The sequence below is a fragment of the Dermacentor andersoni genome, chromosome 10 (assembly GCF_023375885.2).
Source record: "Dermacentor andersoni chromosome 10, qqDerAnde1_hic_scaffold, whole genome shotgun sequence".
Classification (NCBI taxonomy): domain Eukaryota; kingdom Metazoa; phylum Arthropoda; class Arachnida; order Ixodida; family Ixodidae; genus Dermacentor; species Dermacentor andersoni.
This window is the reverse complement of record NC_092823.1, coordinates 119,434,544-119,447,158: the sequence shown is the minus strand read 5'-3', so window position 1 is coordinate 119,447,158 and position 12,615 is coordinate 119,434,544. Positions and strand designations below refer to the sequence as shown.

Genomic DNA, 12,615 nt, shown 5'->3' with positions numbered 1-12,615 from the left:
TGGCACGGAGTATGAGTACACGTCGGATCACTCCGTTTTGTAAATCATGTCATCAGCAGGATCAGCAAGTGCATCAGGACCCTGAAGCACATCCGGTAATACGGTTCTGCCCACTCTTGCAGACAACTTCCGTACATTGCCGACAAAGAAAGCCGCACTAGCGCATGATTTTTTTGCCATGTCATGGGGCACTCGGTCCGCTGAGATCCAAGAAAAACGGTGACCAGGATTGGAACGACATTGTGTACTTCCTACCTGGGACGCGTTGCGTCAACAAGACAATGATTTGAAACTAATCAGTCTTTGCTTCTGTTATCACTCGCTTCTTTATTATATACACGTAAACACACACAGGCGTCCTTTCCTTTGTCAGGGCCAATGGCGACGTGCGGTACCAGTTTAAACGTCCACGCTTCGAAGTGTCTTAGCGCGCACACACTCTCCATCCGATAAAACTACACTGACGTCAAATCTTGCAGCTTGCCTCTTCAGGAGTGGCCGAACAAAGGAAGCCTCAACTAGACCCGACATTTCGACAAGGCAACTTGTCTTCCTCAGCCATCCGCTCAACACTCCACCTCGACTCAAAAACGTAAACTGTGGTGCCACCTCTAGACAGAAACCTTCACTGCGTTTCAGTGGCTCAACCGCTACAGATATTGCTCAAAGATTAACCCGATAGCTTTAACGTTCCCGTGTCACAGAATATCTGGTGTCGGTGCCGGCATCGGTGGTGTTGTCCCTGAGCGACAATTTGCGTATATATTTAGGTACACGTATACGCCTCGCCTAGCTATATGACATGCGGTATATGCGGCTTATATTGCCGCAACATTCTATCTCTAAAGTTGCTCATACCTTCTATTACAATCTGGACAAAGTTATTCTTCGGAATTTTTTGAATGACAGTCTACAGACAAATGCCATCAAACAAAACACCGAAAGCGCGTGCCTTTCATGCTAAATGTTCTCAGGCTTAAATATTAAAAGTGCGAAACAATAACAGAGACCTGAAAATGATATTTTTTTGGCGTGGCTTTGCACTACCTCCTGTATCAGCCAATGCAAGAGGCCGCGCTTCTACCAGAAAGCTTGCCTTCGTGCATGCCGTTCGTCACCAGCGTTTCCCGATAAACAATACGGTTACATAAGCTGCAGTGGCCGGGAAGTGTCAGAAGTAGTTTGAATGCTATCGCGTTCCACTCTAAATGGCGAAGCTAAAGCGACCTCCAGATTTTTAATAATGAGGTACTCAAAGCATCTACCCGAATGCGTTGGAGTTATTGTCACTATCAGCTCCTTGTAGGTAATCAACGGAGAACTTTCTTCAGATTTGACGAGGACCAGTGCCCTTGTCGACACGTTGGCTCCTGGCTAATACTGATATTCCCAAATGGACATGGACTGGAAATTGTATCTCTACTGTGCTTCAATAACACTCTACAGTGATTCCGTACGGAAAGGAGTTTCTTCAGAGGCACATTTTAACTCCAGTGCATTCGAGTAGACACCGAGAGCATCTCAGTCAGTCAGTTTTATTCAGAAATAGTTGTAGCTAATCAGTGACGCCCAGTGGCAAACCAGTATAAAGGCAGCACTACCATCAAAGCAGTTCGGTCGAGGTGTTGCGTCGACGGAGCCAACGTTCGAAAATAAGGAGGTAATGTTTTCCTCGTTCACCCATTATTAATTACCTGAGGTTCTTGGCTTCCTGTGAACAATCTCTTTCGTTTGAAGCACATGTACCATACATGGAGCACGCGCACAACAAATGGATTGTCCTCGGGGTCGTCCCGGAGTCTCTCCTTGAAAAAGATGTAGTCTTAACGTCACGCCTTTGGCTGACCATTGTATTTGCATACTGTCTCGATTCCGCCTGCTCAGCTCTCCTGGAAGTCACTTTGCCTGCAGCTATTGTTGGCGCTGTTCTTTTTCCCCCACCATTAGTCTCTCTGTTGTCTTTCGTCAGGCATGATTCGAACAGCTCCTGACGTCTTGATAAGCTTCTCTCATTTTACTTTCTGGGTGCATTGTTTTCACAGGCTTTCCTAGTGATAAAAAAACGTAAATTTGCATCCTTGAGTCTTGTTCATCAGGAGTGGGTCAAATCACCAGCCTCGATCCCACGTTCCAATAAACTGTTGTTGTCCTGACGAAGGCAAATGCCACTGTTGATCGCTTCCACTATCGATTGAATTGCTAATACTATCCTGTTTGAATAGGAGCCGCTTTAGGTCCGTACTTGTATGCTTTTTGCAGGATTTTATGGAGTTCATGCAACGATAGTGTCAGATTTCTGATAATAAGTGCTCTGTCCAACCGCTCTTTCATTCAGCGATAAGTTAGTCAGTAGTTCAGCTGGTTGTCTGCATAGATGGTGAATAACCCATCGTAAAACATCTGGAAGTTTTCTTCTGAATTTCTGAATAAATATTTCGCGATTCGCAAATATCGATTCAAATGTTTTCCAGAAAAGTCATGCTAGAACGCCCCTTTAGCTCTATGCCATTGCCGCTCTTGTTACCTTTAGCCTCCCTTTCTCAATGCCCATAGTCAACCGACTCGGCTTCTAGCGCTGCTGTGAACAGAAACATTTTCATTTAGCTACGCTTACTATTCCCTGCACGTTGTGCTGCTACATAACAGCGGGATGAACAGTCGGTAGTTTTGTCATCCGGCCTTTGAGGAACTGTGTTCAATGGCTATCCAGGTGTCAGGCTCGAATTAGCGCAACTGCAAGCCTATACACTGAGCCAATCAATCACTTCCAAAAGCAACAAAGTCTGTGCGGTCTCCAATTCACGCCCGTTGAGTCACATACTATTCAACGGCAACTTCGTGAAGTTTCCCGCTTTAAATACGGCTACATTGTATCGGCATTCAGTTTATTTTTTGTTTTCGCAAATCGACTGACTTGAGGAAAATAAAAACACAAACACTAGGGAGGAACCATAGTATGCACCACGAAAGCAGAAAAATCAGAACTATTTGGGATTTAAATGTGAAGGATGGGTTATTTTTGCAGTGTGCCGCATTCGAATTGTAGTACTATAGCGCTAGATATTGATATATTGTTTAGATAATAAGTAATGTTTCTTTTTTGTGGTATTCCGACACAAGTTGCATGACTAACGCATTTGTGCGCACCTTTTATTGCGTTATCGCGTAGCTCTGACATAAATTATTTATGACCTTTTGAATAACCAGGCTGTGTCACATTCAAAGTGAAAGACACAATTTTAAATGCACTCTCTCGGTAAGAAGGTACAAACAGTAATACTTATAGGCTTCTTACACTTGTCTCTAGACTGTAGTGCCACTGAATCTATCTCCCCAATTGATGCACACACTCACGGGAAGCTAGCTTTGTTATTACGCTGCTTATGGAACAGATTAAACTTCCCTTTAGTGAGTGACTTCGCAAAACAACGGTATTTGATACTGGTACCACTGGTAGAATCTGAAGTACTCCGAATTACTTACGACCCGTGGCCGTATCACAAGAAAGGCGATCGAGAACGGCATGTAGCCGTGTTACCTTTCACGTAAGGAGATGGCGAAACGTTATTTGTCAAACAATGCTGTATATTATCAGATGCTACACAGACGTCGTTGCTTAAGATGAGATGATTTCTCACGCACGCGGCATAAGCAAACAACTATGATGTAGGTTGTACCTGTGGGGCATGCTTCCGTCAATATTTCTATCATCTCGGCTTGGAGAAGCTGGAACTATCGGAACTAAGGTCCGCACTTTCCTCATTGAGAGTTACTACTTGAGTGTTATGTCCGTGGTTGCTAGGGGTGCCATTGCTATGAAAAAAAAAGAACAAGCATCTCGGAGTGCACAGGGCTTTAACCCGCCGGTGTGTCTTCGCTTAGCGCTGGTGGCGGCGCTGTTCGCTATATCATGACAGAGAGAGAAACTACATCGGTGACATCTCGTGCGTTCTTTTTGCAGGCATGACTAGATCTCATTGATAGACTCCTAGCTAGGTCCTGCTTCTAATAATGCTGGAAAAGTATATTTAGATTCTCCGCAAACACCAAAGGGACATCTCAAATTCTGTGGTACTTCCGGCAATGTTTGATGCTTCATAGCCGAAAACAAGCTGATCAAGGCCAATGTGCGCGGCTAGTCTTGGATCTTCCAGGTCTGGAGCGAACTATCGGAATGGAAACCATGGAAACCTCTGGGTAATCTAGTCATACTTGACCATCGCTGAACTTTTAGTGCACTATTTTCAAAGGGCGGAATAAACCAGTCATGAGTGTCATTGTTCTGCAACTGGGCGAGGCATCTACTGGTGGCCAAGATAGCTCACTTAGGTCACTCTGCTCACGAGTGACCAAACATTTCAAACACTGTGGTTAGAAGTCCGGCTTCGCAAAACATCAATCTGTCCTTGTTGAATTAGGCCGGTCGGCTCCTGATGGCTAACACAGCGGAATTAATTGTTTTGACCATAAGTGACAGTCACCAAACGTTTAGAACACCATGCTGAGAGCACCGAAAGCATCAGGTATTCTAGTCTTTCTGTTGCAACGTTTCCTAGTTCTTCTGCTACACTATATGTGTGACGTGTATCGGCCCCAAATATAGCGTATGTGTTGAGGTCAGGCATAGCATTCGCCATACCTTTGGGACATCATAACTAAAGGCAGACTTGAACGTGCCCTTGGTACTGGAAATAGGTCCTGACGGGTAATCATCACAAAGGCAGGATGTGTCTCGTCATTCCTGCCATTCATTGCCATCACCGAACTTTTGGGTTACAATTGCCTAAGGGCCAAGTGACAGGGCCTAAACGTGTTCTTCGCGCTTCAGCCAGGCATGATGTTTCTTGGTGGAGAATGTGGCGTTTCGAATCATTCTGCTCATACATGATCACAGTAAAGCACTCCAGCATGCTTTTGAAATCAGGCCGTCTGCAACACATTTCCGCCTCCCATTTTGCAACCAGCCATAACGTATCTTGGTGACAAATATGGCAACTGGGATCATTCTGGTCAAATGTGGCAGTTGCTAAGCCCTTGGTACGCTACAACTAGAGGGCCCACATAAGCAAGTCCTTGTTTTTCAACTATATATGGTGACAACGAGGCGCCTTTGGCTATCTTGGTTATAAATTACCGTCACCAAATTTTTGGTACAGTATAGCCTAAGGGCTGACTGAGAGGGCTCTAACACGTCCTTAATTCTGCAACTATGCATGACGCGTCTTGGTGACAACGCACTTGTGGTCATTATGATCATACGTGACCATCTCCAAACGTTTCGACACTGCGACCCGAGGGAAGTCTTGAATACGCCCTTGTCTTTCAACTATGTTGTGGCAAAGGTGGCCTCAATGGTCATTGTCGTCATACTTTGCAATGGTCGAACATTTTATGACACTGGCCGTTGGACTGACTGCAACAGACTTGAGCGTGTCTTCCTCCTGCAGTTAGGTGTGACGCCTGTTGGCACGGTGTCTGTAAGGGAACGGTGTCTTGTCATTCTGGTCACACGTTGCCGTCGCCAAACTTTTGGGACACTATGGCCAGGGGTCCGACCGAGCCGGGCTTGAACGCATCCTTGTCCTGCAGCGCCCTCGGTGGTAGCAGCATGGGAGCACCACCGCGCTGCGCTGTCTCGTACAGCTGTTTTTGCATGATGGCCAGGGAGACCTTGTTGGCTCTGAGCAGGTCCGACATGCAAATCAGCTCGCCAGTGTGGCCTCGCTCGTTGTCCGAGTCGTACGTTGAGTCGGCGTCCGAGTCGGAGTCCGCGGCCGCAGTCGTGTCATTAGCCGTCTTTCCGGACGACCTCCGGGACGACTTGACGCCGCTCCTGGCCGCGGCTTTGGCTTGCACGCGAAGTTGAGCCGGTGTCAAGGCGTTGCGTCGGAACCTGCATGTGCAAGGAAGATGTGCCGCTCAAATTCGGATTTCATTCGAACATTGCAACGTCACGAGCTTTCTACTGATACGTCACCAGTTAATTGCTGAGAAAGCTTTATAAACAACGCTTTTCATTCGAGAGATCAATGTATTTCCCTTGCGACGTTTTGAAATACTTCGTGCACATTTGCTACTGAGAAAAGCAAAGCTACAGGGCGCCCATTGGCGGCGATGCGGCGTACGGTGAAGGTCATTCAGGAATGAGACATAACTGCAATGTAATCGTTGTGAAATTTGCGTGTTTCGCACGATAACGAACTTGGAAGTGATAAGTTCAGTGTTTAGGTACGTGTGTTTAAAACAGTTTAGTATTCACAGCAGCAATAAAAGAAGCGTGGTAAACAGAAGATATAGGTGTTATTTTCCCTGGTCATTTGTCCTAATGTGGTTTCTTTCATTCCCGATAAATAGGAAGTACAAAAGAACGAAGCTAAGTGTACCTGTTTGGTTTCTGTCCCGTCTTGCGCTTTAGTCTGCAGGTGCAGTCAAGCCTGCGGATAAGCCAATTCAGTAATTGCTTGATGACGATGGATGTGACGTTGAAGAGGCTGTAGATACAGCAGCAACCCGCTGATAAGATGAGGAAATTTGCCACGTGGTACCAGCTTGTCACCTGCGCCAGAGAAGCACAGAAAAGATAGAAAAAAGCAAAAAATGGGAAGGATTAGAATTGAACACGGGGGAAAAAAAGAAAAATAAATGGTGGCGGCGCTGCAGGTGGCGGCGCACCTGGCGCCGCCACCTGCAGTATACTTTGCTCGCGTTATCGATGCACGTTGCGCCACCGTCCGTACCAGGTCTTGTCGCCACTGTGCTGTCGTTAGTAGTGGTCTGATCAAGTTTCATGACATTGATAATGACACCGGGCTGCGTGGAGATGAGCACGTGGCACAATGCTTGCGCATACTTAGACCACTCCCACAGGAGTTTCTGCATAAGTTTTCTTCTTTCTCTTTATATGCGATAGTGTCATACAGGACCGTAAGCGGTGTTCATTGTTGTAAAATATAGTGGCCTGATTGAGCAGGCCGTGTAGTCAAAGGCATGCTTGGGCTAATCCTTATATCTATGTAACATGATAATCCGCGAGTTTTGTCTCTTTATCTTTGAAGCAGTTGAACTTTGCGAATAACTGTCCAAGATATCGAGAATGGCAGAATAATCTAACAATGTATCCGCTTCACAAGGAATATTTTACCCACTGCTTACCTATATTTACACTCCTGAATAACCTTTTAGTGCTGGCTAGATGATAGAGCAGTCACAGGTAGGTCTTAACGGAGGTGCCATGCTCAATATCCTACAAACTTCACTTCCAACAAAGTGAAAGGGGCTAGGACATTGCTAGTCAATGACAACAAGCAGGTACTCTCCAAAACTGTAGTGAAACCATTGAAAAAGGACCAGAAAAGTAAGTTTTGAAAGGACAGAAAATTAGGGCAGTTTATTTTTTTAAGAAATAAAAGTGATTGTAAGAGTAGCGAACATCACATCTACATTATATTGTGCTGCTTCTTTTCCATCTTCACGCTTTAATTTTTTCGTATGCCAACTCACCTAGAATGTGAATTTTATGAATTTCCTCCTGGCCGTCTCAATAAACAAAGGAAACCGTCAAAGTTTTCAGGGTTGTTCTTTGGGACCGTGACAAAATTATATTTTTCTAAGTTTTCGACTGACTTCATTTAATGATTAGTGGATGATGCTCCATGCACTTGTTTTTAGGTTATCATTAGATGTCATCACTTCTGCTGATCCTGCACCTGATCTTCCTTCTAATCAACAGTGTAGGATAATATTGCGTTTACCTACTGGGCATAGAATGTTTGAAAAGTGCTTTAACATATTCCTTGCAAAATCTTTCCGCTGTATTTTGAAAGGAGAGCAAGGTAGCATTTTGCCACTTTGTTCAAATGTAGAAGGTAGCCAACAATTTAGTAGCCAATATTTATACAATTCATAAAGATGACATTTGGGCTGTTTGATTGGTCGTCCTGATTATACTGAATGGCGGAATGATAGGACGGGAAATAATTCGGGTCGACGAGATGGGGCAGTGTGGCCATATGCGTGCAAGTGTGCCATTGTTAGCGCGTACCGAAAAGAAGTGAGATTGTTTTAACATTTCAGGGGCCCTTAATGTGACGTAACATAATTGCTGTTTTTCTGTAGTGCAATTTGGTACGATCTTGCTTTCATTCGTCTTTTTTTATTTCGTATTGTGTTTTCACATCGCACAGTCCGTATATAAATGTGCATTCTGTGATTAACAAAAAACCAGCTGGAAGTCAGAGCTGTGTATGTTGTTCCTCGCTTCCGTTCGTGCTCTGTTTTACGCTGTGAGTACAGTCATCATACCTAACCCGAATAATGGAGTAAAAACTCTAGTGACCTAATTTAAGAAAAGTGACTGTAAAGAGCCAGCAATAAATGGTTTCCATGGACGACCCATTAGGCTAACACATTCAGAATGCTTCGACCAGCAGACTACAGTGGCGTCCACAGAAATTTCCAGGAAGGCGCGTAAGGGAACTTCATGTTAAGTATGATGGAAGCTATATACTCAGAGTTCCCATACGTGCGCAGAATTTTGTTCACCCATAGTGAAGAATCTCATATGCGCCATCAATCCCACGTCCAACAATTCCACTGAACAAACGGTCATACCACATAAAAATATGTACTTTCCCATTTGTCATGTGGGATTGCACATCTGGGTATCAAATATAGTACAATTTTCTGCTGCAAATACGTGACAACAGAACGTGCATTACAATGCGAGAGAGAGACAAGACGAGACGGAGATAATACAGCGTTTCGTCTTGTCTGTTTTGATGTACCGTATTTCTGCTCGAAAATAATACCGCAAGTCTAACTAATTGGTCCAACAGCACAATTTCAGCACGTCCCATCTGCATGTGTACGTGAATGTTCCCATATGGAGTACGGAATTTTTTATAAATGGGCAATATGGGTGTTTATCTTATAGGTGTGATCCTGCTCTTTCACCGTATTCAACATTTTTAGGTGCTTTTCGTCATTCCACTTTGGTTCGCCATGCGACGAAAGGTAGCCAGTGCCACCTAGAGGCACCAACCTGTCCTTTGGAATTATGTCATTAGGAAAGGAAAAAAAAATACCTGCAGCTCCAGAAGTCCAGCGGCATCGGTGACCTCGGCCTCACTGGAGACGTCGTCATCGTCCTCGGTAGTGACATTCGCCGTCGCGGAGGACGCCCTGAAAGAGAGCTTCTGCCCGGGCACCAGGTCTCCGAAGCCGATGGTTGAGAAGGCGACGAAGCAGAAGTAGAACGACTCCAGGTATCCCCACTGTTCGGTGCGAGCGTAGAGCACCGACGCCGAGGCCGAGAGCAATGCAGTGGCCACGAACAGGCACAGCATCACCCAGTACACCGAGGGCTTCCAATCGTCCAGCCGGTCATCGAAAGACAGCTGCGATTTGTGTGCGTTGAAGTCGAAGAGAGAGAGAGAGAGAGCGAAAGGCAAAAAACAAATTAGTGGTCAAGCATATGTTTTGTAAATACGATAGAATCTGGCCACATGCTCATTTGCTACGACCTCCGTAACACAAAGCAAAATACCGTGTTAATTTCCTGAAATAACAATAGGATGGATTTCGAAATTGCCCATCATCGTTCGAAACCATTCGTTGGCCTCCTGGTTCTCTATCGTTTTATAAACATCAGCTTAGCCTAACTAAAATTTTGGCGCATGCGAGGAACGCGCTTCTTGTTTAGCGACTATTCGCAAGCGTAGCCCAGACGACAAAATTATGTTTTCACCCGAAAATGACTCACTCCATGTAAAATTGCAGCTCTCCAACACTGCAGACATGCCAGACGGGAACCAGAGTCTATTTTTCACCATCTATCACAGATGGTGAACCAGAGTTCATCATACACTGAACAAAGCTCGCCCTTCGCGTAGCGTTTCCCGAAGCAGTTGCATGCATTTGTAAGCGACATGGTCCGCATTGTCTGCTGTCTCGTGGCTGCATATCGACCTTCCCCGGCTTCGCGAATTTGAGCAAATCTCAGCTCGCGTTTCAAGCCATTCTTTGCTTTCTTATAAAAATGACTATTGAAATGGTGTTGGCATATCGTTGATGAATTGTTGACTCAATAGCCTTTCAACGATACGTCAACAAGTATTGAAAGCACACAGCAATAATTCAACCATAAAGTTGTTGAGTAGTTCACAACAAAAAGCCGTTAACTAAATGCGGTTTCCGCATAGTGGAGTACTATTGAGTATTATTAACCAATTGTTGAGAAGTTCAGAACAATATATCGACTAAGCCTCGCTTCTCGTTTCTGAGCGAAATGTTCACCGCTTGCTTTGGTGCTCATCACCGCCACTAGATGCTGCTTCGCTTCGCGCTTACGAGTCAACATGTGATGACGTTCTAAACCGTGTATTCTGAACCGTTGCGTTCAACCGAGCCCACCAGCCAAGCTTAACTGTCGCACAGCCGATCAGTAGTGATAATTTGAGCCCTAAGTCATCGTGATCCATCGTGCAAGGCAGTAGTCAGCACCCTTAAAGGGGGGGGGGGGGGGGGACCGACAGAAAAGAAGCTTCGCTGGGAAGTGAGTACCCTTATCATTATTGTGTTTGAACATTATTTGTACTCTTACCTATTTTATTCTTTTCCTTCCTTTGTAAAGCTGCATATACTGTGATCATATTCATCAGCCTTTTTATGTTAATCGGATAATGACGGCTTGTCCAAGGGATCTCCGATTACACCTGTCTAGCGCCAGTGGACCTCATCATACGAGCATTTTTCTTCTAATTTCATCGCACTAGCTAATCCCTTGTCATCCTCGACTGCGCTTTCATCGTGCATGAATGCACTATGTAACTAAACAAGATCACTATTTATTTGTCTTATGCGTTGTTACGTAGGCTCCCAATTCTACTTCCTGTAAGCGTCAACTAGAATATCCGTTACGCCCGTTTGCTTTCTATTCCACATCGTTGCCTTCCCGTCTCTACACGTTACGGACGTGCCATAGCAGTGATATAGGAATATTATTTCGCCTGTTTTCAGGAATTGGCCCCGGTTATGCCTAGAGTGTCACGGTACCCCGATGGTACGAGAAAACACTCGCCTGTGAGTCTCTCCGGTCGAGCAGCCCTCGCCTTCGTAAGTCCCTTTCGTGCAGAGCCTTGAGCAGGCACGCAAGCAGCGTGATAATGCGCTCCAGGAACAGGTTGAAGAAGAGAATGGCGCCCGAGCAGCCCAGAAAGCCGTACGCCAGCACCAGGCTCCGGCCGGCCCACGTGCACGGAGTCGTCATGCCGAAGCCTGCGAGTCCGGAAAAAAACGAGTCAACAAAAAGATGAATTTTTTTTCTGATACGAAGAGCCTTTACGTTACACTTTTGAGACGGAACGTCGACTTTAGCACACGTTAGCTGAAAATACAGCGCTGAAGTCGTTCACTGCAACCAAGGTTGTCTTCGCCTGTCTTCGCCTCGGTGCTGTCTATCTTCGCCTCGCCACTCTCTTCGCCTGGGTAGAGTGTTGTGTACAAGGCCCACATTAAACGTCACTTGGGAGTGGGCTGTCGCCTGGTCAATATTGTCTCCGAGTTTCAATTGTTTTCACGCTATTTGTACTGAACACAAATTTTTGAGCAATGTTCATCACCCTGCATTCCTACATATATATAAATATATATATATATATATATATATATATATATATATAGTTGCGGCTGAGGAAATCACGCTGGCCCCGACGTGTGTTGAATTTCCACATGTTCCACTGACGTTTCGGCTGCTGGACCAGCGGAAACGTCAGTTATGCCAAAGCCACATCCAAATCCAAAACCAAATAAGTCAAAGGTAACCGCGAAATTGTGCTTTTAGCCTTTCCCTATAGGCCGACCGACGACTTATAGACAAAGAAACGCAGGCTAGCGATTCTTTCCTCAAGAGAACGCTGCTCTTATAAGATGCAAGCGAAGACAAAGAAAATGAAACGACAGAAATTCGAATAAAGCAAGGTATACCTGAACTAGTCACATCACAGACAGAGCACTACACAAATTCTTCTGTATGAGAAGAATTCTGACACTGCTTTGTGAGGCATATTATAAAAATTTCTTATATAGTCACGAATGGCAGACACTTGACGTACTGCATAATTTAGGCCGCTAGGAATTATGAAAGAAGAAAGTCACTGGGACGTAAAGCAGTGATTTGGGCTTGTTGGTAAGACATCGTGAGGCTTATAGCGCGTGAAAACGCGCTATAAGCCTCTCAGTGTGACGGACTCCAACTTCTTACAGATAATGGAGAAGAAATTAGAATGGCTTGTTTGTCAGTCCGAAATCACGTTCGCGAAAAGTATGTTGTCAGATTTTACAAATACTGTAACATGCTATTCTATCGTATTGTCCATAAAAAAAGCTCGACAGCGGCTAATTATGCTCGCCATCAAAGATATATATGCTATCTAAACTAGAAATCCGGTGTTCAGAAAGTTAAAAAGTTACATCAGTAGGGCTTTAGCATTAACTTGGATTCGTAGTTAAGCAGGGTTAATGGCGCAAACGCAATATGCCGCAACAACCCCCAAGTGATAGATGTTAATGAAAGATGGAAGTATACTTGTTGCATTACTCGAGCTTGCTTAGAAATCC

At 44.9% G+C, this 12,615-nt stretch overlaps 1 protein-coding gene across 1 annotated transcript in view; it reads right to left on the bottom strand.

The window, feature by feature from the left end:
- Positions 1-302: 302 nt before the first annotated feature.
- LOC126543659 (potassium channel subfamily K member 12-like) overlaps positions 303-12,615 on the bottom strand; it is a 99,429-nt gene continuing 87,116 nt past the window's right edge. The window contains exons 2-5 of the mRNA XM_050190766.3: positions 11,078-11,274; positions 9,084-9,395; positions 6,384-6,556; positions 303-5,893 (exon numbers count right to left, since the gene is read on the bottom strand). Coding sequence (XP_050046723.2) covers positions 5,506-5,893; positions 6,384-6,556; positions 9,084-9,395; positions 11,078-11,274 — 1,070 coding nt within the window. The 3' untranslated portion in view covers positions 303-5,505. The remainder of the gene's footprint in view (positions 5,894-6,383; positions 6,557-9,083; positions 9,396-11,077; positions 11,275-12,615) is intronic.